This window comes from Scyliorhinus canicula, chromosome 18, assembly GCF_902713615.1.
Source record: "Scyliorhinus canicula chromosome 18, sScyCan1.1, whole genome shotgun sequence".
Lineage (NCBI taxonomy): Eukaryota > Metazoa > Chordata > Chondrichthyes > Carcharhiniformes > Scyliorhinidae > Scyliorhinus > Scyliorhinus canicula.
Genome location: NC_052163.1, coordinates 116,445,934 through 116,470,351, shown reverse-complemented (window position 1 = coordinate 116,470,351; position 24,418 = coordinate 116,445,934). Strand labels below are relative to the sequence as shown.

Sequence of the window (24,418 nt, the reverse complement as noted above, 5' to 3'; positions counted from 1 at the left end):
TTCCACAATGTAGCCGAGGATGGCTAGTCGGCTTGTGTGGAAAACGCATTTTTCCTTGTTGTAGGTCAGGTTGAGGGCCCGGGTGGTCTGGAGGAACTTTTCATGGTTTGCGTCATGGTCCTGCTGATCATGGCCACATGGTGACATTGTCCAAGTACGGGTAAGTAGCCCGCAGGTCGTACTGGTCCACCATTTGGTCCATCGCCCTCTGGAAGATGGAGACCCCATTTGTGACGCCGAAGGGGACCCTGCGGAAGTGGATAAGCCGGCCGGCTGCTTCGAATGCAGTATAGAGGCGGTCTCCAGGTCGGATAGGGAGCTGGTGGTAGGTGGATTTTAGATCGACAGTGGAGAATGCGCGGTATTGAGCGATCTGATTGACCATCTCTGCTATGCGGGGAAGGGGGTACGCATCGAGCAGCGTGAAGCGATTTATGGTCTGGCTGTAGTCCATGACCATCCGTTTCTTTTCCCCGGACTGTACTACCACCACTTGTGCTCTCCAGGGGCTGTTGCTAGCCTCGATGAACCCCTCCTTCAGTAAACGCTGAACCTCTGACTTGATAAAAGTCATATCTTGGGCGCTGTTCCGCCGACTCCTGGTGGCGACGGGCTTACAGTCAGGGGCGAGGTCGCGAATAGTGAGGGGGGTGCAACTTTCAGTGTTGCAAGGCTGCAAACCATGAGGGGGGGACAAGGGTCCGCTGAACTTCAGGGTCAGGCTTCGGTGGCTGCATTGGAAATCCAGACCGAGCAGCTGGGGGGCGCAGAGGTGAGGGAGGATATAGAGCTTGAAACAAGCGGATTCGGCGCCCTGGATCGTGAGATTCGCAAAACAATACCCTTTGATTTGGACCGAGTGGGACCCAGAGGCGAGGGCTATGGTTTGGGAAGCGGGATAGGTGCGCAAGGAGCAGCGCCTTATGTTTCTGGATGGACAAAGCTCTCCGTGCTCCCCGAGTCAAAGAGGCAGGGAGTGTCGCGCCCGTTGATCTGGACCTGCATTTCCGCAGGTGCTTTGGCCGTGATTGGTCAAGGGTGATCGCTCCCAGTTGCGGGTACTCTAAGTCCTCTGCCGACTCGGATTCACAAAATGGCCACCGCCGTCGATCGCACGTGTCGGATTTCGAAGATGGCTGCCGTCAAAATGGCCACCCCATGACTCGCCGAGGCCGATGACGCGTCAGAAAGGGGCGTGTCCGGCTGGTGCGCAGCCGCGTTGCGGGGCCTGCGGGCCTATGTGCTCGATTTTCGGGCCTGGTGATCTTTTTGTTTCTGGGCCTTGGGCCTGGCCAGGCAGGCCCTCGCAAAATGCCCTTCTTTCCGCAGGCGCTGCAGATGGTGGAGCGGGCTGGGCAGCGTTGGCGTGGATGCTGGCCCTGCCCACAGAAATAGCACGGTGTGCCCCCGGTCTGGGCGGGTCGCCGCACGGCGCAGGCCCGTAGCGTGGCCGAGTCTGGGGAAGTCCGAGGGGGGCTTACAGGGTACGTGCCAAGGTTGTGGTGGGCCACTTCCAGTGAGGTAGCGAGCGTTACCGTGTCCTGAAGGTCTTTAGCTCCATTTTCGAGGATGCGCTGTCTGATATAGGTCGAACGGATGCCGGACACGAAGGCGTCTTGGATGTGCAGGTTCATGTGGACTTCCCCCGTCACATCCTGATAGTTGCAGTTCCTGGCGAGCGCGGTCAGCTTTTCCACGTACTCGCCCAGCATTTCCCCTGAGCGCTGCCGGCAGGTACAGAGCAGGTGCCGTGCATGTGCCTCATTTATGGATTTGACGAAACGCTTTCGCAGGATCTCGATCACCTCATCGTAAGTGGTCGCCTTCTCGATCATGGCGGAGATTCTCTGGCTCACCTGGGCATGGAGTAGGCGCAGCTTGCGAGCCCCTTCGACGGGAGCTGTCGAGGATTCCAGGTAGAACTCGAAGCAGCGGAGCCAGTACTTAATAGTTTCTTTGGCCTCCGGTGTCCGTGTTTCCAGGTTGAGCCTTTCTGGCTTGAGAGTGGCGTCCATCCTAACCTTCTCTGCTTATTAAATTGTAGAACCCTCAATAACGACACGAGAGTGTGGAATGGTAAATGAAGGCTTTAATAAGCAGAGAACTAGCCAGCTACAAAAACGTGTGCTTACTGAGTGCCGCCTACAGGGCGTCACCTTATATACGGCTCCCTGGTGGGCGGAGCCGGAGGCGGAGTCCCCAGGGTTCCAAACCCGGTCTTAAAGGGGCATCACCTACATGCTGTTAGGCTTTCATCACAGTGGCTGTACATTGTCACTGCTAAAAACGTACAGCACCCAAAAAGGCCAATCAGTCCATTGTACGAATGTTAGCACATTCACAATGATTATCTATTTTACTTAATGGGTTTCGCAGTTGGGAATGCTTTGCACAGGGAATGGATAGTGTTTGATCTTTTCCCGAAAGAATGGAAAACATATTATCCACGAGGGAAAATGAGAAGAGCAAATAATTCCCAGCTGCCTCCGCACCCCCAAGCTCCTCGCCTCCCGAGTGTCTGCTCCTCAGGTCTATCCAGCCTCGCTCTGAGGCGGAAGGTTGTGGGTTCAATCCCTGCTTCAGAGACTTGGGCACTAAGTGCATTCTGACACTCCCGGGCAGTACTGAGGGAGTGCTGCTCCAGCGGAGGTGAATAAGATGTTTAAATGTGTCCCACTCTGCCCTCTCGGGTGGACCTGCTATATCCCTTGGCCACTAGAACAGGGGGGTACACTCTCCCTTCCTGGGGTGTCTTGGTCAAACATTGATCTGTCTACCAGCATCTGTACGAAGCAGATTTTCTGGCTATTACCACAGTGCCGTTTGTGGGAGCGTGGGGTGCATTGGCTGCCATGTTTCTCATGTTACAACAGCAACTGCAATTCATTGGCTGTGTGTGGTGGGGTTCTTTCCGTAATTAACAGGCCTCTGTTCCTGCAGGGTGCCATTAGCCCGTTTCTCCACATGGTGGTGCTGTATGTCAATCTGTCTCGATGCACGGGGCCGAATGAGGACACGGGAGAATTCGATCTGATTCAGGCTGTGCTCTCATGACTAAGAAAGAGAATGGGCACTTCTGGAGTGTAGTCACTGTGGCAATGTGGGAAATGCCAGTTTGCATATGGCAGGACCCCACAGACTGTGCCAATGACCAGTGGTCTGCTGTTCAGCGATGTTAGTATTTGCCCAGGATACAAGGGAGAGCCCTTCTATGAAATAGTGGCCACGGGATCCTCTACGTACATCGGAGTGGGAAATCGGGACCTCGGTTTTTATGCCTCACCTGCAAGATGGTTGACTCCCATTTTGTCCAATAAAACTGCTGACCAGTCACAGGCGTTGCTATGGCGACTCTAAATGATCCACAGCATGTAATTGAAAAGGCAAATGGAATGTCGCCGTTTATTGCAAAAGGGCGAGTATAAAGGTAGAGAAGTGTTGTTGCAATTGTACAGGGTGTTGGTGAGATTATATCTGGAGTATTGTGTCCAGTTTTGGTCTCCTTATGTGAGGAAGGGTGTCGTGGTACTGGAGGCAGTTCAGAGGAGGTTCACCAGATTGATTCCGGGGGTGACAGGGTTAACATACGAGGAGAGATTAAACAGTTTGGATTTATACTCACTGGAGTTCAGAGGGATGAGAAGGGATCTGACATAAGGGATTGATAAAGTAAACGTAGACCAAATGTTGCCCCTCATGGGGCAATGTAGAACGAGAGGTCACAGATATAGGTTAAGAGGTAGTAGAGTTGAGATGAGGAGGAACTACAGGCGGGATTCTCCCAACGGGAGACTAAGTGCCGATGCTGGAGTGAAAACCGGAGTGTTTCACTCCGGCGTCGGAGGCCGCTCCTCGCCCCCTATTCTCCCACCCCCGGGGGGGGCTAGGAGCGCGGCCGCGTCATTTACGCGCGCCGGGCCTTGGCGCCGCATAAAAGTGGCGCCGCGTAAATGACGCGGCCGGCGCTGCGTAAATGACGTCACCCGCGCATGCCCCGGTTGGCCAGTGCCAACCTGCGCATGCGCGGTTGCCGTCCTCCCCGCGGGTGCCCCGCAAGAAATGGAGGAGCGATCTTGCGGGGCGGCGGAGGAAAGGAGTGTGTCCTTCAGAGACTCCGGCCCGCCGCTCGGTGGGCACCGATCGCGGGCCAGACCCCTTTTGAGCGCCCCCCCGATGCTCGATCCTCCCTCCCCCACAGACCTCCCCCGCAGCGTTCGCGTGATGTTGACGCCGGCAGCGACCAGGTGTGGTTGGCGCTGGCGTGAACCTGTCGTATTGGGCAGGCTGCTCGGCCCATCCGGGCCGGTGAATCGCTGCTCGCCCGTTACAAACGGCGAGTGGCGATTCTCCGAGCGGCCTGACGTAAACCTCGACACGCCGTTTTGGGGGGGGTGGGAGAATTGCCGGGACTCGCCCAGCGCCCCCACGCTTCTCCCACCCGGCGTGGGGGGGGGGGGGGGGGAATTGCGTCCTACTTCTCGCAGAGAGTGGTGAGTTTGTGCAACTCACTGCCCCATAGAGCGGTGGAGTCTGAATCATTAAATGGTTTCAAGAAAGAGAGAGATATATTTCTGATTTTAAAATGGGTTAAAGGGAAATGGGAACAGGTAGGGAGGTATATTTGAGACCAGGAAGAGGGCAGCCATGATCTGATTGAATGGCGGAATAGGCTCGAGGGGCTGAATGGCCTACTTCTGCTCCTAATTCCTATCTTCCTACATGCCTTAACTTTGGTAAAAGGCACCGTGCACACTCACACAAAATATTCTATCACGAAAAGTGCACAGTGTTAGCAGAAAAAGATAGCTCACAAAATATATTTCATGTCATTTACTGAACAGAACTCTGGCGTAATTCAATAATCGACGATAGTAAAGATCATTGTGGATTTGTGTGGGGGGGGGAGGCTGGTATGTGTGTGGGTTGGTGTGTGTCGCAGATTGGTTCTGTGTGTGGGTTTGTGTGTGTGTGTGGATGTTGGTATGTGTGTGGGTTGGTGTGTATGTCTGTGGAGGTTAGTGTCTGTGGGGGTAGGTGTGTGTATCACAGATTAGAATGTATGTGGGTTTGTGTGGAGGAGGTTTGTACGTGCGTGGGTGTGTGTGTGTGGGGGGGGGGGTCCTGTGTGTGGGATGTTGGTATGTGTGTGTGTGGGATGTTGGTATGTGTGTGTGGGGATGTTGGTATGTGTGTGTGTGGATGTTGGTATGTGTGTGTGGGGGATGTTGGTATGTGGTGTGTGGGGGAGGTTGGTGTGTGTGTGTGGGATGTTGGTATGTGTGTGTGTGGGGATGTTGGTATGTGTGTGTGTGGGATGTTGGTATGTGTGTGTGTGGGGGATGTTGGTGTGTGTGTGTGTGGGGGATGTTGGTATGTGTGTGTGTGGGGATGTTGGTATGTGTGTGTGTGGGATGTTGGTATGTGTGTGTGTGGGGAGTTGTAGGTTGTGTGTGGGAGGTTGGTATGTGTGTGTGTGGGATGTTGGTATGTGGTGTGTGGGAGGTTGGTAGTGTGTGTGTGTGGGGAGGTTGGTAGTGTGTGTGTGGGGATGTTGGTATGTGTGTGTGTGGAGGTGTGGTATGTGTGTGTGTGTGGGAGGTTGGTATGTGTGTGTGGGAGGTTGGTATGTGTGTGGGGGAGGTTGGTATGTGTGTGTGTGGGGAGGTTGGTATGTGTGTGTGTGGGGGATGTTGGTATGTGTGTGTGTGGGATGTTGGTATGTGTGTGTGGGGATGTTGGTATGTGTGTGTGTGGGAGGTTGGTATGTGTGTGTGGGGGGAGGTTGGTATGTGTGTGTGGGGATGTTGGTATGTGTGTGTGTGGGAGGTTGGTATGTGTGTGTGTGGGGGAGGGTTGTATGTGTGGTGTGTGGGATGTTGGTATGTGTGTGTGTGGGAGGTTGGTATGTGTGTGTGGGGGATGTTGGTATGTGTGTGTGTGGGATGTTGGTATGTGTGTGTGGGAGAGGTTGGTATGTGTGTGTGGGGGATGTTGGTATGTGTGTGTGTGGGGGGTTGGTATGTGTGTGTGTGGGATGTTGGTATGTGTGTGTGTGGGAGGTTGGTGTGTGTGTGTGGGTATGTGTGGCTTGGTTTGTGGGGGTGTGGTGGGGGTCGTGGTGAGGGAGGTATGTATGTGTGCGTGTATGGTTTGTGTGTGTTTCTGTGCTTGTCGGGGTGTTTCTGTGTGCAGATATGTGTGTGTTTGTGAGTACATATGTGTGGCATCTTTGTTTGTTCACATATAATGTGTGCACATATATGAGTGTGCATGTGTCAGTGTCGGCATATATATATATATGTGTGTGTGTGTGTGTGTATGTTTGCATGTGTTTCTGTGTATTAGTGTGTAATGTGTGCACGTTTGCACAGACGTCCTGATGCAGCCCAGGAACATAAAGTCACAAAAGCACCGACTCAGCTGTGTAACTCCAGCGGCCAAATATCCTGTGATGTTTGCAGTGGGTGAGTTACTGCACAGGCTGCTGCAAACTCCAGAACCGCCATCCGTCATCTCCAGGGGTGGAGAGAGGGGGTGGGGGTGGGGGGGGGGGCAGAAAGAAATCTGATCTGCCAGAACTACACCGAAATTGCTTGTAAATAGCTTTCTTTGTTTCCCCCCTGCAGTGGCGGCCAGCGAATGGCTTCTCGCTGTCTTCAATTAATGTTGCACTAGCCAAGCTGTTAACAGTGATGGTTCTCTGAGACATCCATATGGATTAGAGGAGGTTCTGGGTGGGAAGCGGGGGTGGGGGGGGGGGGCAGGGATGTAATTTAATCGCCGAGGCTCAGGGAATGGCCCCCGACACGTTTAAGTTTCATTCACTTGCAGAGTTCAGGATGCCAGCTGATGCCTCTTGCTTACTGCCACCATGCCAAGGCTGGCACAGAGAGTAATGGCGCTACTTTATCACCCACTGATTACAGATTTGTCATTAATAGCCCTCCCCATCCATTACCGTCACCCTTCCCAGCCTTCCTCCTCATTAAGTCATTAATGATTGCGACTCCCAGTGCCAGTACAGTGGGTGTGCCGCACTATCTGAGCTGTCCCCTTTCAGATGAGGCATGAACCCGAGGCATCATCTGTCCTCTCGGCTGCTCGGAGATCCCGTGGGACTATCTAAAGATGAACAGCGGGGAGATCGCCCCAGTGTCCAGGCCAATATTTATTGCTTACCCTGTCGTGTTATTCACCCTGGGGTAACACGGACTGCAACGTGAAATGATCAAGCACACACCAAACACAGGCGTTGGTTCAATAAGATTTATTGAACTTCAGTAATGAAGCACACAGCTGCCTGTGGGTTGACTCTCTACTACTCTAAGTAAACTAACATTAACTATCTAGACCAGGCTAGCTCTGATCCACATGTAGAAGGTGTTGAATAATTTGTACACCCTGACTGTCACTACAGTTGTCACCAGTGGAAAGAGGCAGAGTGCTGATGCCTTGTGTGTTTTATAGTTGGAAGCCCCCCTCTGGTGTTCTGTATGTTGATTGGCTCACCTGTGTGTCTGTCACTGTCTGTCTTAGAATAGAATAGAATTTACAGTGCAGAAGGAGCCCATTCGGCCCATCGAGTCTGCACCGGCCCCTGGAAAGAGTACTCCACCCAAAGTTAACACCTCCACCCTATCCCCACAACCCAGCAACCCCACCCAACACCAAGGGCAATTTTGGACACTAAGGGCAATTTATGTGCGGTGTCTGCACATCCTCCCTATGTATGCGTGGGTTTCCTCCGGGTGCTCCAGTTTCCTCCCACAGTCCAAAGATGTGCAGGTAAGGTGGATTGGCCTTGCTAAATTGCCCTTAGTGTCCAAAATTGCCCTTAGTGTTGGGTGGGTTTACTGGGTTATGGGGATTGGGTGGAGATGTTAACCTTGGGTAGGACGCTCTTTCCAAGAGCCGGTGCAGACTCGATGGGCCGAATGGCCTCCTTCTGCACTGTAAATTCTATGTAATCTATGTAATCATGGGCAATCCACCTAACCTGCACATCTTTGGACTGTGGGTGGAAACCGGAGCACCCGGAGGAAACCCACGCACACACGGGGAGGATGTGCAGACTCCACACAGACAGTGACCCAAGCCGGAATCGAACCTGGGACCCTGGAGCTGTGAAGCGATTGTGCTATCCACAATGCTACCGTGCTGCTAACCTCATGATGTGCATGGGTGCATATTATGACATACCCACCATCACAAAATGTACAAAATTATGAGGGACCGGGATAGTAAGAAACTCCCCCCCCCCCCCCCCCCCTCACCCCTCATTGAGTGGTCAATAACCAGAGGTATAGATTTAAGGTAAGGAGCGGGAGATTGCGAGGGAATTTGAGGAAAAACGTCTTTGCCCAGAGTGTGATGGGAGTCTGGAACTCACGCCTGAAAGGGCGACAAAGGCAGGAACGCTCAACATTTAAGAAGCGTTTCGATGAGCACTTGAGAGGCCGCAGCATTCAGGGCTCTGTCCAAGTGCTGGAAAATGGGATTGGAATAAACAGGTGCTTGGTGGCCAGCACAGGTACAAAGGGCCTGTTTCTGCACCGTCAAACTCCGAGACTCTATGACTAAAGAAGATTATCGGGCCATATATTTTATCGTTGTTTGTGGGGTCTTGTTGTGTGTCGATTGGCTGCCGGGTTTTGTACATTGCAACAGTGACTGTACTTCAAAAAAGTGTTTCAGTCCCTGGTAGGTTTTCGGGGGTGTCCCCAGGGTATGAAAGGTGGTGTCCAGACGAATACATTGGAGTCCTTTTCTGCCTCACGACTGGATTTTGGCCTTGGCCAGCGGGGCTGGAGGTGGGGTAGTGTAGCCACCTGGGGTGGCCACTTCCCGATTCCAAAATGGATGCCCGCTAAGAATATAGGGAAAATCGGCCAGGCACAGGAAAACAAGCAGGTGCAAGGTTTCCTGTGTATTAAGACTTGCAGAACCCAGACAGAACCGAAACCAATAGCCATCTACATATTAATGAGCAATCCCCAGGAACAATTAGATACATTGAAGCGATCAGGACCAAACCAGACTCCCCGGCGCCAGCGGGAGCCAGGACAAAGGCAGGCCAACGGACACATAGGAACCGCCCAGCGATCAGGGAACAGCTCCAGTATTGGAGAAATCGATAGAACCGATCGAGACATGGTCCAATTAATTGGGACCAGGCCCGGGGTTCCGCCCCCATGGGCGCGAAACCCCTGGGGACTATAAATTAGAGTCCCCAAGTTCAGTTTGTTCTTTTTGGCAGCTCTCAAAGAACTCTTGACCGTGACTCTCAGCAAGGAGAGACCTGCCTAGCAGCTGCACCAACCAAGTAAGTCTCCAGTCAACGCACGCTATGAGATAGACACTCCTAGCTACTAGTCCATACCAGCTTGAAGCCAGCAGATTCAGACCCGAACAAAGGCCATTGTTCCTCTGACCTGGTGGGCCATTCCAAAGCTAAGTATAGGCCTTTAGTGTTAGTGATAGTCTAGTAAGTAGAGCTTTATGCACGAGTAGTGATTGACTGTGTATAATAAATGTGTTTTGATTTGAAACTTACTAACTGGTGTATTGAGTTATTGATCAGCACTTGACTTTGAACCTCGTGGTGGTATCATAAAGATACCAGGCGACTCTGGAGCAAAGGTTATTAAAACAGAGCAATTAAGTAAAAGCAACACCTAGTTTGGGGGTCTGCTGATGGGGCTTGGTGGATGTGGGGGTGGTTACTCTGAGGGGGTGTGTGAAGGTTTCGGGGGGGCTGGTGAACACGGGCCCGGCGAATCGGCTGGCGCGGCGTGATTTGCGACGTGGGGTCTCCTTAAGTGCACCAATTAAGGTTGAATTACGGCCTCGCCAGGCTGTGAACCAGGAAGCTCGTGGCATTTCCCCCTCGCTTCTACGCTTATAGAAACCTTTTCATTGGATTGCGCCCACAATTCGGGACAACACAGCAGAGGAAGCTGCAATTGGTGCCTGTGACTGACTCTGTAACACACTCTGAATGACTCTAATCTTTCCTTATTCCTACATGTTGTCATGGTCAGGCTGTTCAGCTGACCTCAGCTATAACAATCCTGAGCATAAATTGAGTTCTGTATCTGCCTGGCTCCCTTCCCCTGTCACTGCCCCCTCTCCCCTCCACACTGCACCACTTTACGTTTTGATAATGAGTTTTGTTTCTCCCACATTGGCCAGGCTGGCTTGCTGACAGTGAGAAAAGTTCCGGTTAGACCTTTGATTTCACGTCAGCGTTTCACTGTGCAGTCGATCGAGACAGAGAGGGAGAGTGTGAATGAGAAAGAGACAGAGAGGCAAGAGAGATAGCCCATCTCCTCTTAAACAACATATCCAGTCTGCCCGGTGTTTCAGTTCAATTTAGTTCTGCTGTGTGTAACCTGCTGTTCTCCTGTGTTCCTGTGTTTGCAGTTAGTAGGGGAAATGGTAAGTTGACACTGTCTATATTTACAGTCTGTGGGACCGTTTTGGTGCATTAATCATCTGAGAGGGCGCAGTAATAATAACCTTGACAAGCTGCATGGGAAGATACTGCAGTGCTTCTCAAAGAGCACCTCGCTCTGCATTCCTACACTAAAGTGTTGCTGGGCGCTCGCTTGAGATGCTGACTCTCTTTGTGCTGTTTATTCCAGCACTGGCTTGTTCCCATTTCTATTTTCTGTTTAATTGGTTTTTGGCTTTCTCTCTCCCTCCCATTCCCGGAGGTGGGCAGGTTCTCGCTGGATGTATTGTTCTGCAGACATTCTCCCCCCCCCCCCCCCTCTCCCTCTGCCCCCTGCCCCAGGGTCAGTTCCACTGTGTGCAATGTCGAATAATACTCGCACCCTATTTGACTGTGGGGTGGTTATTGTGAGTTGGATCACATCCTCCTGCCAACGCACCAACCCCGTAACAGGCCCCAGGCCTTCCCCCCCACCCCCAACCCCCCCCAACACCGTATTTCATCTCGTTCACCCTTGCCAGCTAGAATGCACCAGTATCAGATCGGGTGACCCCATACCAGATTTTATGTCCCCTTCCCCTTTATTCCAGGACAGTTGAAGCAGACCCCTATTGCCCCATTCCCTGCCCCTTCCCCTCCATGCCCAGTACTGCCCATCCTGGTTATCATAGAATTATCATAGAATTTACAGTGCAGAAGGAGGCCATTTGGCCCATCGACTCTGCACCGGCTCTTGGAAAGAGCACCTTACCCAAAGTCCACACCTCCACCCTATCCCCATAACCCAGTAACCCCACCCAACACTAAGGGCAATTTTGGACACTAAGGGCAATTTAGCACAACCAATCCACCTAACCTGCACATCTTTGGACTGTGGGAGGAAACCGGAGCACCCGGAGGAAACCCACGCACACACGGGGAGGATGTGCAGACTCTGCACAGACAGTGACCCAAGCTGGGAATCGAACCTGGGACCCTGGAGCTGTGAAGCAATTGTGCTATCCACAATGCTACCGTGCCGCCTGTGATCAGGCAATTCAATGCAGAGTGAGAACCGGGCCTGGAGCCTGCCTGGTCTGCACGGGTGCTCCGGAATACTATCTAGACCGTCGAGCCCTCTCCATGGTCCAGCCCATTCACCTCTTACAAGAGAGATCGCGGGACTGGGAGTGGTGGTTGTAGCTTTGGCTATAACCTGCCCCCCCCCCCCCCACCCTTTTGCATTTGTGGTTGGACCGCCTGTGCCCTCCCCATTGATCTAAGATCAGCCCCTGCTCATGGGGGCCTCATCCGAATGTCTTTGTGGGGGGGCGGGAGGGGGGGATAGGGACATGGCGCTTGACATACGATTGCCGCTGGGTGAGAAGATGGCAACGGGGAGGCTACAAACCTTCCCAAAGAGTGGCCGGTGCGGGTGGGGAGGACACGGGGTATAAAAGGACAAGCTATGGGATCAGCCATTCTGACAAAGCTATTACTCCGGTGGCAGTGAAGTGCTGAGTCTCGCTGTGGGCAGGTGGCGAATGGAGGCCCAGCCACAAATGGAAAAGGCCCAGTCAGAGCCAGAGGGGCCTTTAGTGGAGCAAATGAAAGGAGATGCTGTAAAGTGCTGGCGGCGTAGTTCGATAGGTCTTATTAAGATATTTGTAGTCTTAGGTGGTACAGCAGGAAGTAGTTCCAAGCTAACTACCAGACACGATATGTGTAAGGAGCTGTCTCCATGCTTGCTCCTACACTGGGCTCTGTCTAACGCTGCATTGACTCCCTAGCTGTGGGTCAAAGGTTCTCTTACTTCACCGTATAGGCTGCACTGTACTGAGTCCCACTTCAACCTTCATGTGCCAGGCCCTTAAACTACTGATTTTGTCTCCCCTTCCTCGACTTTCCTTCATTCTGCACCCTGCCACCCCTCCCCCACCCACCCCTCCCAACACCACCCTACCCCCTCATGGGGCTTTATGGGTAGAGTCAGAAAGATTGTAGGTCCATGCCCAATTTGAGATACTCGATCACACAATCCAGGCCCACATCCCAGTGCAACACGCAGGGAACTGCTGCATTGACAGAGGGGCTGTCGTCCGACCGAGCCGTTGAACTGAGGCCCTGTCTGCCCCCTCAGGTGAATGTTGAAGATCCTGCTGTGAAGAGGAACAGGGGAGCTTTCTCTCTGGTGTCCTGCCTAATACTCGGCTCCCAAACAAAATCGTTGGAAATAAACATCAGATTGCTGCCTGCGGGATCTTGCTGTGTGCAAATTGGCTGCTGTTCTGTTTCACACATCAGGACAAGTGACCGCATTTCAAATAACATGTACTTCACTGGCTTTCAAAGCACTTTCGAATTCCCTGCGGTCATGAAATGTGCTTCATAAATGCCAACTCTTTGTTTCAAGTAGTGTAGCAACTTGAGAAAAATCTCCTTTCCAGGAAAATTCAACTGTGTCTGAAGTTCATGTTAGGCAGAGAGTTCAAAGCTTTAGCACCAGCGTTAGTCCCTATTTTACACCCATACCTAACCAGCAGGGAGACCGATGAGACATCAAAACTGAGCCTCACTGCATTGTGACTGGGTGGGCTCTCAGTCTCTCAAGCCTGAGCTGATGTGCAGTTATGGATTTTAAAACTTTGCTTTTCATCCATAAATTGACTGAATTGTTCCTGTGCAACACCACCCGCCCCCCCCCCCCCCCCCCCCCCCCCCCACCACCACAATAATTCTGTTACAGCTTTTATTGAACCTCGTGCTTCACATGTCCTTTGTTGAGGCGTCAGGGTTATTAACAGGAAACAGCGTTGCCAATTTTACTGGTAGTTAGCGGGCTCCTGCAGCCTCTATTTGATCTGCACCATTCAGGCAATGAAGGTGTTAACCCGCAGGCAGCGGGTTTATCCACATTAGAAAAAAGAAAGGACCTGTGTCTCTATAATTCTCTGGCCCAACCCCCCCCCCCCCCATGGGCCCCCCTCTCTTTGTTGTGGACCCACGTCACACCCCATACCCCTAGTGACGTGGCGGCCAGACCCAAATGGCATTGAGACCCTCCGCCAATGACGTTAAGCCCTGCTCCATTTACATTCAGCCCCGCCCCAATGACACAGAACCCCACCCACAATGATGTTGAGCCACAGCACGAATGACATCAATACCATCCTGACCCCGTCCACCCTCAGTAACACCTTGCAAAGCACAGAAACCCAGAATTTCACCCTCGCCACCCAGTCCCGTTGCTCTGCCCAGCCCAGCCCTCTCACTCTCAGTCCTGCCTGGCTGGCCTCTGGACGAGTCGCCCCATTCCCGCTGCCCATAGCTCCCTGGTTCCCCGAGGCACGATGCCGCCGCTTGCCTGGCCTTCTTCGCACCTCTCGACTGTTGGTCTGCTCACCTCTCACTCGAGTGTTCGGCCCTCAAAGCCTCGACCCTCGACGACTGCGTGTGCTCCTGGCTGGCTGCCTGGCTGCTGGTTATGAGACCTGGTGGCCTCTGTTTTTTTTGATTGGTTGCCCACCCACCCTCCTCAGCCCTGGCCTGGAGGTAGAGAGTCCCTCTGTTGCTCCCCTCGACGGCCATTGGCCATCGCCTCCTCCTCGCCTCGCTGATAGCGATTAGATAATCTCTTTGTGACGCTGATTGAGGGATAAATATTGCCCAGCACACTCGGGAGACCTCCCCTCCATTTTTTAAAATAGCACCATCTTCTCTTCATTGCCCACCTGGGAGTGAAGACTGAAAGCAGAAAGTGTGCCTGTTGTGAGCACTTCCAACCTCTGTGTGTGACTTGAACTGCCGCTTGTACCGTTCAATCTGATCCGCCAAGCTGGGAGGGTGGGATGTGTCAACAGGCCGTCCCAATGTTCCCTGCGATTATCCCGTCTTCCCTTCATTCATAAGGAGCGCTGCCAATCAGAAAGTGTTTCACTCGAGAAAATAGGTTCTCTACCTTATGAGAGATTGAGGTGTCTTGTAAGTTGACTGACATATTAATTTATCCTCGAGGTAAGGCAAGAGTATCTGTGGGATCTTTAAAGCCACTGTGACATGTTGGTGTCTCGGAACCACATAGCTACTTGTGTACCTGAGAGAGCCAACCAGTTCTAGAAATCCTCCGGGAGACACGCACACGCACATACACACACGTGTTCAAGCACATGCTCACATATGGGCAATCACACAAATATATACCCACACAGATGCACATGTAACACATGTACACACAAACAGATTCATGCTCAAACATACATAGATGCTCATATGTGGGCACATGCACAAACTCATAGGTATATATGTGCACAATAATGCAAGCATACACACAGACACCCGCACATGCATAAACATCCACACAAACGCGCACTAACTCATACACAAGCATGCATGCACACACATGAATGCACGCACAAGCAGTCACACACATGTATATTCACAAGCATTCATACACGCATACATCCACACACACACATACATGTGCATACAAAAACACACATGCCTGCGTGTGGGTGTGTGCATGCATGTGCGCGCACGCGCACACACACACAGACTTATAGTCATTAAATTTAAACCAGATTGTGGAGCCAGAAAAACCAGTTGGGTGAGAAAGCAACATCTGGGGAGCCCAGATTTTGCATCTGTATTTATGTTTTGCATTAACTAAAACAAGATCTGGTTTCAATGAGTTCTGATGAAGGGACATCGACCTGAAGCATTAACTCTGTGTTTCTCTCTCCCCAGGCTGTGTCAGGCCTGTTAACTCCTCCCAGCACCCACAGCAAGTGTGATTTTTGCTCAGATTTCACTTCTTTCTTTTATCCAAAAATCCTTCAGGTTGAAAGCACAAGCAGTTTTGAGATGGTAATCTCCAGAATCGCGCTGATGTCCCCATAAGCGCCGTGGAGAAATAACATTGCAGAGTGCTAAACAGAAACTGTGTTTTTTAAAAGGTAATTTGTAAATTTCCAACAACAGTAACTTGAATTTATATAGCGCCTTTCACAGTGATGTATCCGAGGGTGCTTCGCAGAAGCGCGATCAGACAAAATTAAATATTGAGCCACATATGCAAAGAAGATAGGTAAGCAAAATAGAAAATGCTGGATAAACTCAGCAGGTCTGACAGCATCTGTGGATGGAGGAACAGAGTTAACGTTTCAAGTACTTACATAAGTAAAAGTCACCATAGTCCCACGTGACCGTAGACTGCTTTCCTGTCAGGGGAGGGAGGTTGGATGGGAGCTGAATTGGGGTGATTTAACCTGAGGTTCACCACACCTCAGGCAAAGGGGAGACGGCGGGGCCTTCGTGAATAACCTTAGCCTGCGCGGGAGTTGAACCCACGCTGTTGGCCACACTCTGCAGCTGCTCAGCCAATTGAGCTAATTCCTTCTGACTCAGCTACGGAACAGACAGGCAGGAGTTAAATGTATGGGTGGATAGATGGACAGACAGACAAGCGCATCTCCACATTTTAAAAATTCATCCTTAGGATGTCGAGAAGGTGGGCGGTGAGCCGTCTTCTTGAACCACGGCGATCTACGTGGCGTAGGCACACCCACAGTGCCGTCAGGGCTCTATCACGTTCTTCACTCAGAGCGTCGTGAATCTTTGGAACTGTCCACTCGAGAGCAGTGTTGATGCTCCGTCATTGAATATATTCCAGGCTGAGATAGACTTTTGGTCTCTCAGAGAATCAAGGGATATGGGGAGCAGTTGGGATTTCAGGATTTTCACCTTGCGACATGGATATGGATTCGTGTCAGGGTGGTGTGCCAATTGGAGGGGAGGAGAATTTGTAGGTGGTGCTGTTCCATGTGTCTGTTACCCTTGTCTTTCTCGGTGGTAGAAGTCATGGGTTTGGAAGGTACTATCGAAGGAGCCTTGACGAAGTTGCGGCAGTACATCTTTTATATGGTGCGCTGCTGTCACTGTGTGCTGATGATGGAGGAAGTGAGTGTTTAAGATGAAAATGAAAAAATGAAAATCGCTTATTGTCACGAGTAGGCTTCAATGAAGTTACCGTGAAAAGCCCCTAGTCGCCACATTCCGGCGCCTGTCCGGGGAGGCTGGTACGGGAATCGAACCGTGCTGCTGGCCTGCTTGGTAAGCCAGCGATTTAGCCTTGTGAGCTAAACCAGCCCATCCAGATGGTGGATGGGGTGGATGATTGAGTGGGCTGCTTTTGTCTATTGGTCACCACATTATAGGAAGGATGTTATTGCTCTGGAGAGAGGGCACAAGAGGTTTACAAGAATGTTGCCAGGGATAGAAAGGGTGGACAGGATACAAATATTTCCCTTGGTGGAGAATTCTAGAACCAGGGGACATAGATTCAAGATAAGAGGCAGAAGATGTAGAGGGAACATGAGAGGGAACCTTTTTAAGCGAAGGATAGTGGGAGTTTGGAATTCGCTGCTCGAGTTGCTGGTGGAGGCAGAGACCCTAAACTCTTTTTAAAAGTACCCTCGGTGCTGTAAGCTGCAGGTCTTACGTGCAGGAAGGTGGAATTAGAAAGGGCACCTTGGTGTCCTCGGGCTGGTGTGGACAGGATGGGCTGAATGGCCTCCTTCCATGCTGTAACCTTTTTAAGGTTCTATGGTATTGGGTGGTGTTAAGTACTTTAAGTATTGTTCGAGCCCTACTTATCCAGGCATGTGGAGAGTATTCCATCACAAATACTCTTGTAGATGGTGGATAGTGTCCTGGGAGTCAAGAGGTGACTTTGTCACCACAGAATTACTAGTGCCTGACCACTGTGTTTATCCTACCTGCTCCCCATACCCCTTGTTTCCCTGAGGAACCAAAAATCTCACTCAGCCTGGAATACAGCAAATGATGGAGCACCCACAATGCTCTGGGGTACAAAAAAACCCCAGGGATTCACAACCTCCTCAGTGAAGAAATTCCTCTTCATCTCAGTCCTAAATGATCACGACTTGAGACTATTCCCCGTCTTATGAGAGGGAGGAAACAAGACAGAGAGATTCAAGGAGGGAATACCAGAGGTTAGGGCCTCGACAGCTGAAGGCACAACCATCAATGGCGGAGTGATAGGTGTTATATTACCTTACGTAATATATATATATATATATACTCTTTGAACAGCCAACTTGATGAAATGAACAACGGTCCTTTAAAGATGAACTAATTTAACGAGTAAAATAAATAATATTTGTGAGTCCTTTGTACTTAATACTCAACTAGTAAAAGAAATAAAATACAATAAAGATAACCAACTAACTATACAATGTAATAATTAAATCACTTACAACTTGTCTCTCTCTTGCTATTCCATGTCTTGTCTGTTCACTCTCCTGAAGCACACTCTCAGAAAGAGCGGGAAAGTCTCTTTTATACCATCTGGTAGTGAGACATCTAGTGTTGAAATGACTGTACTACTTTTACATACATTCATCATGTATGTTGAAATGTAGAGATCACTGCAATAGGAAGCGGAATTGAAGGAGTGTAGAGATGGCAGAGGACTAGAGGAGGAAGGGAGGATATTTCCAATTGGATTGAGGTCTGAACAGTCTGGAGGTGAAGAGGTCAAATCAATTCTCGAGCTTAGTGACTGGGCAGGTGAAAAGGAAGGTATTCCGGGAGTTCTTTAAGCCAGACAAGCTGCTGGGGTCCTGATTGAATAGATCAGGAGGGACAATGGTGGAAGAAACTGCAGATGCTGTGGAAATGATATTCCAGGATGGTACTGAGGGGGGGGGGGGGGGAATCCCGAAGGGTTTGGAGAGAGGCCAATGCAATAACCAAGTTCAAAAAGAGAGAAAGGACAGCCAGATAATTACAGACCGGTGCATTTAACTTCTGTGGTAGGGAAAGTATTGAAATCTTTAATTAAAGATGAAATTATTAAATCTCAAGATTAAATAAAAATAATTAGAAGCTGCCAACACAGATTTCAAGGAGCATTCTGTGCTTGACAACTCGAATAGAGAAGATCAAGGGGACTAGAAGCTGTGGAATGTTAACAAATTGGATTGAAAATGTTTGAATGGCAAACACTTGGGAAATTTGTCCAAATTTCTCACTGGAACCATCTGTTTTATGATTCTCAATTACACATGTAAGTATGAGCCTTTATCTGAGCTGTGCTCTCTTGGGTCTTTATGTTCTTTCCTGGGGGGTGTCTGGAAGCAGAGGGATGTGCAGGTTGCCAGGCTGTGAAATGGGCACCCTCCATGGGAAGGAAATCTGCCATCCTTACCTGGTCTGGCCTACATGAGGCTCCAGGCCCACCGAAATGTGGTTGACGCTGAGCTGCCCTCTGAGGCGGTCCTATAACCCTTCATTCAAGGGCCTTGCCCACATCCCACGAAAGAATTAAAAAAACGAAAAAATACTCCCTCCACGCCCAAACACAAGAAATGTAGGCACAGTGGTTAGCACTGTGACTCAGCTTCAATTCTGGCCGGGGGTGACTGGCTGTGTGGAGTATGCACTTTCTCTGCGCGTCTGCTTGGGTCTCCTCCGGACGCTCAGGTTTCCTCCCACAGTCCAAAGATGTGCAGGTTACGGGGATAGGGCAGGGGAGTGGGGTTACGGGGATAGGGCAGGCTCGGTGCAGACACGATGGGCCGAATGGCCTCCTTCTGCACTGTCGTGGTTCTATAGACCTCTGCTATCCAATCCAGTCAATTCATTACATCCCTGAAGTTAAGCTCTGTTTAAAATAAACTGAAATGAGTTATTAACAGAATCTTTGAATGTTCCAGGGAAACAGAGCGGGATTTCCTTGCCCCTACTGCCGGAGGGACCTTGCAGTCGCACCGAAGCAAACAGAGATTCGACTGGCTCGCCACATCCTCCACGGGGGAATCCTGGCCTCAGGCTTTTTTATTCATTCATGGGATGTGGCCTTCCGCTAGCAAGGCCGGCATTTGTTGCCCATCCCTAACTGCCCCTGCCTGGCAGATTTCCTTCTCAAAAAGGCATTAGTAAACCGGACTGGTTTTTGCAATTATCAGCGAGAGCTCGTGGCGAACATCACAGACACTAGCTTTTCATTTCAGATTTTATTAATTAAATTTGAACTACACCGGTTGCTATGGTGGGATTTGACCCTGTGCCCCCAGGGTCTAGGTCTTTCGCTTACCAGTCTAGTGATATTACCATTACACTGCAGTTTAATCGCTTTTATTCTTTAAAACTGGTAGGCGCACCAGCCGTGCTGCCAGTGCTTTGGGCATCAAGTGCTGGGTTTGCTGCCTGGCAGAGAGCTTCCCATGGATTGAGGAGGCAGCTGATGTTAAATGCTTGTCCAGGGTATTCCAAAACCCAGAAGGGAAATTTGGAATGCCGATTCCCAACTGCATTTTTTTCAACTTGGTATATTGTGAAGAAAGACGTGAGGACCCAGAAAGGATGTTCGAGTCCTTTTGTAACAATTAAGCAAAATAAATATTTATTAAACAGTAGAACAGACAGCAAGAAAGGCAACTAAAATATATATACTTAACTACGCTAATGTCCGTACACATACATTTAAATTGACCCAGTACCAAATCCCTCCAAATTTACAGTATCCAATTAATTTTGTTTCCAATTAAGGGGCAATTTTAGCGTGGCCAATCCACCTACCCTGCACATCTTTGGGTTGTGAGGTGAGGCCCATGCAGACAGGGGGGGGAGAATGTGTAAACGCCACATGGACAGTGACCCGGGGCCGGGATCGAACCCGGGTCCTTGGCGCCGTGAGGCAACAATGCTAACCACTATGCCACCGTGCCACCCTAATCCCTCTGCTTTCCTAACATCAGATTGAAACCTTCCCAAACAACATCCCATGGGTTTTAAGGTATGAACAAAATCCAGCAATAATTACCGCACTCGGCACCAATATCTCTTGTGGGTTGCTTCTGGCTTAGAATGGAGACTAAAATGGCTGTTCTAACAGAATTTCTGCAGACACCCGCTGGTATCCGAGTGAACCCAGCTTCCTGCTGTGTGTGGCTGTGATCTTGGACCAGCTCTCTGTAGAGGGTGAACTTTACCACTGATATTGCTTTTCCTTTTGATCTTTTCTTTTCGGAACTACCTGTCTTTGAGGTCCCTCTTAGTGACAGTTCCGACATGAGCTCACCCTTTTTGAGTGTAAGTTTGAAGTTCACCCTCATCCTTGATGTACCATCAATCTGATACGGTCGTAGTGAGGATCCAAATATTAGGCTTTAATAAGCTAGATGTGAGCCCTGCAGTGGTTGTACAAGGAAAGGCTGACTGCCGCATGGTACGAGCTTTTATAACCATCCTCTTGGCCAATCGGCGGGGAGTCACATGACTAGCCACAGCCAATTGGCAGAGAGGCACATGACTTACCTGGGCCAATGGGCAGCGGGACTGCTGTACCAATGGCAGCCTGGTTCTAAGGTAATGTGATCTCCCTAGCCATACTACCACAATCTTCTCTTAAACTTTTAACGTCGTTGCTTTAACTCCCGAAATGTTATGCCCTATTGTTATCCACTAGCCTTCGGTAACATCTGTTTACAGTTTTTCCATATCAAAGACCTGAGTTCCTTCACCTCAGCCAACCTGTCCTCCAAACCGATCCCCATTTAAAAATAGTTTGCTCTCTTTTAATCCTACACATTTTCAGTTATTAGATTCCTTAATTTTCAATTCTATCACAACTCTTGACACACGGCCTGACACACGTGGGAATCCATGTGCTCAGGTGTGTTTCCGAGTCATGGCGTGTGGGATTTTCATCGTTTCAAATTAAAATGTCTGTTTGTCTCTTCAGCTCTGTCTGAGAAAGTCCCTCTGCCGCAGCTCTATCCTCCTGATGCTTCTCATTCCGACTGTCTCTCCCTGAACAATGACATTGGAACCAAGCAGAGTGTGCACGTGTCAGGTGAGATGGGAAACCCAGCTCGCAAGGGTTTGTGACTTCCACATGGCATTGTGCGAGGGAGGGTTGGGGGGGGGAGGTGTGATCTCTCCAGTTCTCCCTCTGATACCGCAGTGTTGAAATGCATCACTCTTGTGTGGTGAATGTATAATGCATAATTCACACTGTGTATCACTGTGTCCCTGTGGGCTCAGTCTGTGAGCCGTTGCGCGGCTCTGCCCACAGGGGGAGATGAGGAGCTTGTACAGGGCTCCACCCTTGGCTCCACCCATAGCTCTAGCCATGGCCCCTCCCACTACTGGAAGTATAAAGTGCTGCAGTCTTGTGAGTCTGCCCTCAGTTCTTCTGGTCGCAGGCAGGCTCAGTTGTAAGTCTATTAAAGCCACAGTTTACTTCCTCTCGTGTCTCGAGTGAATTGATGGTCACATCACTCTGTGTGATAAGGACCTGGTTATAAGATCAGAAGGATCCTGGGCTGGATTCTCCGACCCTCCCCCGCCAAAATCACGTTCGGCGCGGGGGTGGAGAATGGCCGTTTACGAGGAAATTGGGACTGGCGCCGCAGAAGCGATTCTCCGGTCCCCGGAGAATCACTCGGGAGTCGCTCGCGATCTACGCAGCGCGGGTAGGGAGTCATTAGCAGAGCCCCCCCCCCCCCCCCCCCACGATTCTCTGTGCAAAACTGGCCGAGTTCCCACCTCCCTGGTGGGGGGGGGGGGGGGGGGGGTTGATCACCAGGGGGGCCTGATGGACAGCCAGGGGAGCGATCGGGCGGCATGGACCCGCGGGGGGGGGCTACATTTTTGATATCGCTCCGCGATGCGTGTCCACCATGTCGCATGGCGCCGCCGTGCGCACGCGCGGACTCCCAACCGGAAGTGCGGGGCCCCGTATCCGCAGCCAGAGCTGCGAGGAGCACTCCGGGGCCCTGCCAGCCCCAGGCAGGTAAGGGAATCGCTCAGGACTTTCTGAAGGAAAGTCCAGAGTGAAACGCCAGCGTTGATAATTGGTTGGATATGGCCACTGATCACAACGCCGAGGTATTAACAACTTGTATCTAATATACTTAAATGTCCCAAAGCGCTTCATAGGAGCGGTGTAGACAACATGCAACATCGAGACACAAAAGGGGGTATTAGGTCAGGTCCTGAGCACCTTACAGGAGAGAAAGGCAGAGAGGTGGCGAGGTTTAAGGACAATTTCAGAGCCTAGGGTCAGGCAGCTGAAGACATGGTCCCCCCAGTGGTGGAGCGGTTAAAATTGGGGATGAGCAACACACCTATTTGGACTTATACAGAATGTTTTTTAATTTATTCTTGGGTTGTGGGCATTGCTAACTAGGCCAGCATTTATTGCCCATCCCTAATTGTCTTTGAACTGGGTGGCTTTATAGGCCATTTCAGAGGGCGTCAACCACGTTGCTGTGGATCTGGAGTCACACGTGAGCCAGACCAGGTAAGGATGGCAGATTTCCTTCCCCAAAGGACATCAGTGAACCAGATGAGGGGGTCATGTGTGGGGCCTCTCTTATGAGGGGGGGGGTTTCTGATGGGGGTCGCCCTTATGTGTAGTCTCTTGTGGGGGACGGGGGTCTGGTGGGAGTGGAGTGGGCAGGATTTGCATTGCAGGATGGCCCTCCGATGAACTTTGGGGGCAACTCCCTAAAGGAGTTTCCCCCTTGTCCCACCACACCAGGGCTACGCTGGGAAATACCTGCACTGATTCCGACCCACCTGAATCCCAGCCCAGAGGACCCAGAATGTCAATGGGCTTGGAGAAGCCGGTGTCCAGCCCGTTAATAGGGTGCAAATTGGTAAATCGTATTCATCTGCCTCCATCCCGCCTATCGCAGGTCCCATTTTCTGTCCAACGCTGGATTCTCTACGACATCAGGGTTAGGTGGATTGGCCATGCTAAATTGCCCGTAGTGTAAGGTTAATGGGGGGATTGTTGGGTTATGGGTATACGGGTTACGTGGGTTTAAGTAGGGTGATCATTGTTCGGCACAACATCGAGGGCCGAAGGGCCTGTTCTGTGCTGTACTGTTCTATTCTATGTTCTATCAGGAACTGGCAGCAAGCAATCCAGCCCATGATAGTTATTAGATTTTTAAATCCGTCTTTTTATAGAATTTGAATTTCACCATCTATCATGGTGAGACTTCAACAGGATCCCCAAAGATCCCCCCGGTCTCTATGGATCATTAGTCCAGTGATAACACCACAGCCACAGCCATAGCACAGAAATAGGCCACTTAGCCCAAATCCTCCATCCTGGTATTTATGGTCCAAATGTGTCCCTTCCCGTTGCTCTTCATATCACCCTGTCGGTATATCCTTGTATTCTTTTCTCCCTCCTAGAACACAGAACATACAGTGCAGAAGGAGGCCATTCGGCCCATCGAGTCTGCACCGACCCGCTTAAGCCCTCACTTCCACCCTATCCCCGTAGCCCAATAACCCCTCCCAACCTTTTGGACACGAAGGGCAATTTATCATGGCCAATCCACCTAACCTGCACGTCTTTGGACTGTGGGAGGAAACCCGGAGGAAACCCACACAGACACGGGGAGAACGTGCAGACTCCACACAGACAGTGACCCAGCGGGGGATCGAACCTGGGACCCTGGCGCTGTGAAGCCACAGTGCTAGCCATTTGTTCTATGTTCTATGTGTTTATCTATCTTCCCCTGAAGTGCTTCTGTACTTAATCACTCCCTGTAGCAGTGACTATCTTAGATTTATGACTTCTAGTTTTGGGCGCCCCCACAAGCGGAAACATTTTCTTGATGTACAATTGCTCCCACTGTCTCTGGGCTGGGTGACTGCGGGACGGGGGGTAGGGGTTGGGGGTGGGAGAGTGCTGCCATTCAGTGAATCATCCCAGGGTTCCTACCTATGATTGCTGTCGAGTGTGGAGATGTTGACTGAGGGCAGGATTCAGCTACCCCTTCCATTTGAATAGTCCTCCAACTCGCACACAAATCTACACCCTATAAACCAGTAATACCCCTTGAGATCAGGAACGTAACAGCCATTCAGCCCCTCCAAGAGTTCCAAACTCTAACCACCCTTGGCACATTGAAGGATGCAATCCTCCGTCCCTTCACACTG

General features: G+C 50.8%; 1 protein-coding gene across 1 annotated transcript in view; it reads left to right on the top strand.

Moving 5' to 3' along the window:
* The first annotated feature begins 8,370 nt into the window (after positions 1-8,370).
* The window catches only part of hapln4 (hyaluronan and proteoglycan link protein 4), a 34,418-nt gene continuing 18,370 nt past the window's right edge, over positions 8,371-24,418 (top strand). Inside the window, exons 1-3 of the mRNA XM_038776585.1 lie at positions 8,371-8,530; positions 10,294-10,437; positions 21,198-21,308. Coding sequence (XP_038632513.1) covers positions 8,371-8,530; positions 10,294-10,437; positions 21,198-21,308 — 415 coding nt within the window. The remainder of the gene's footprint in view (positions 8,531-10,293; positions 10,438-21,197; positions 21,309-24,418) is intronic.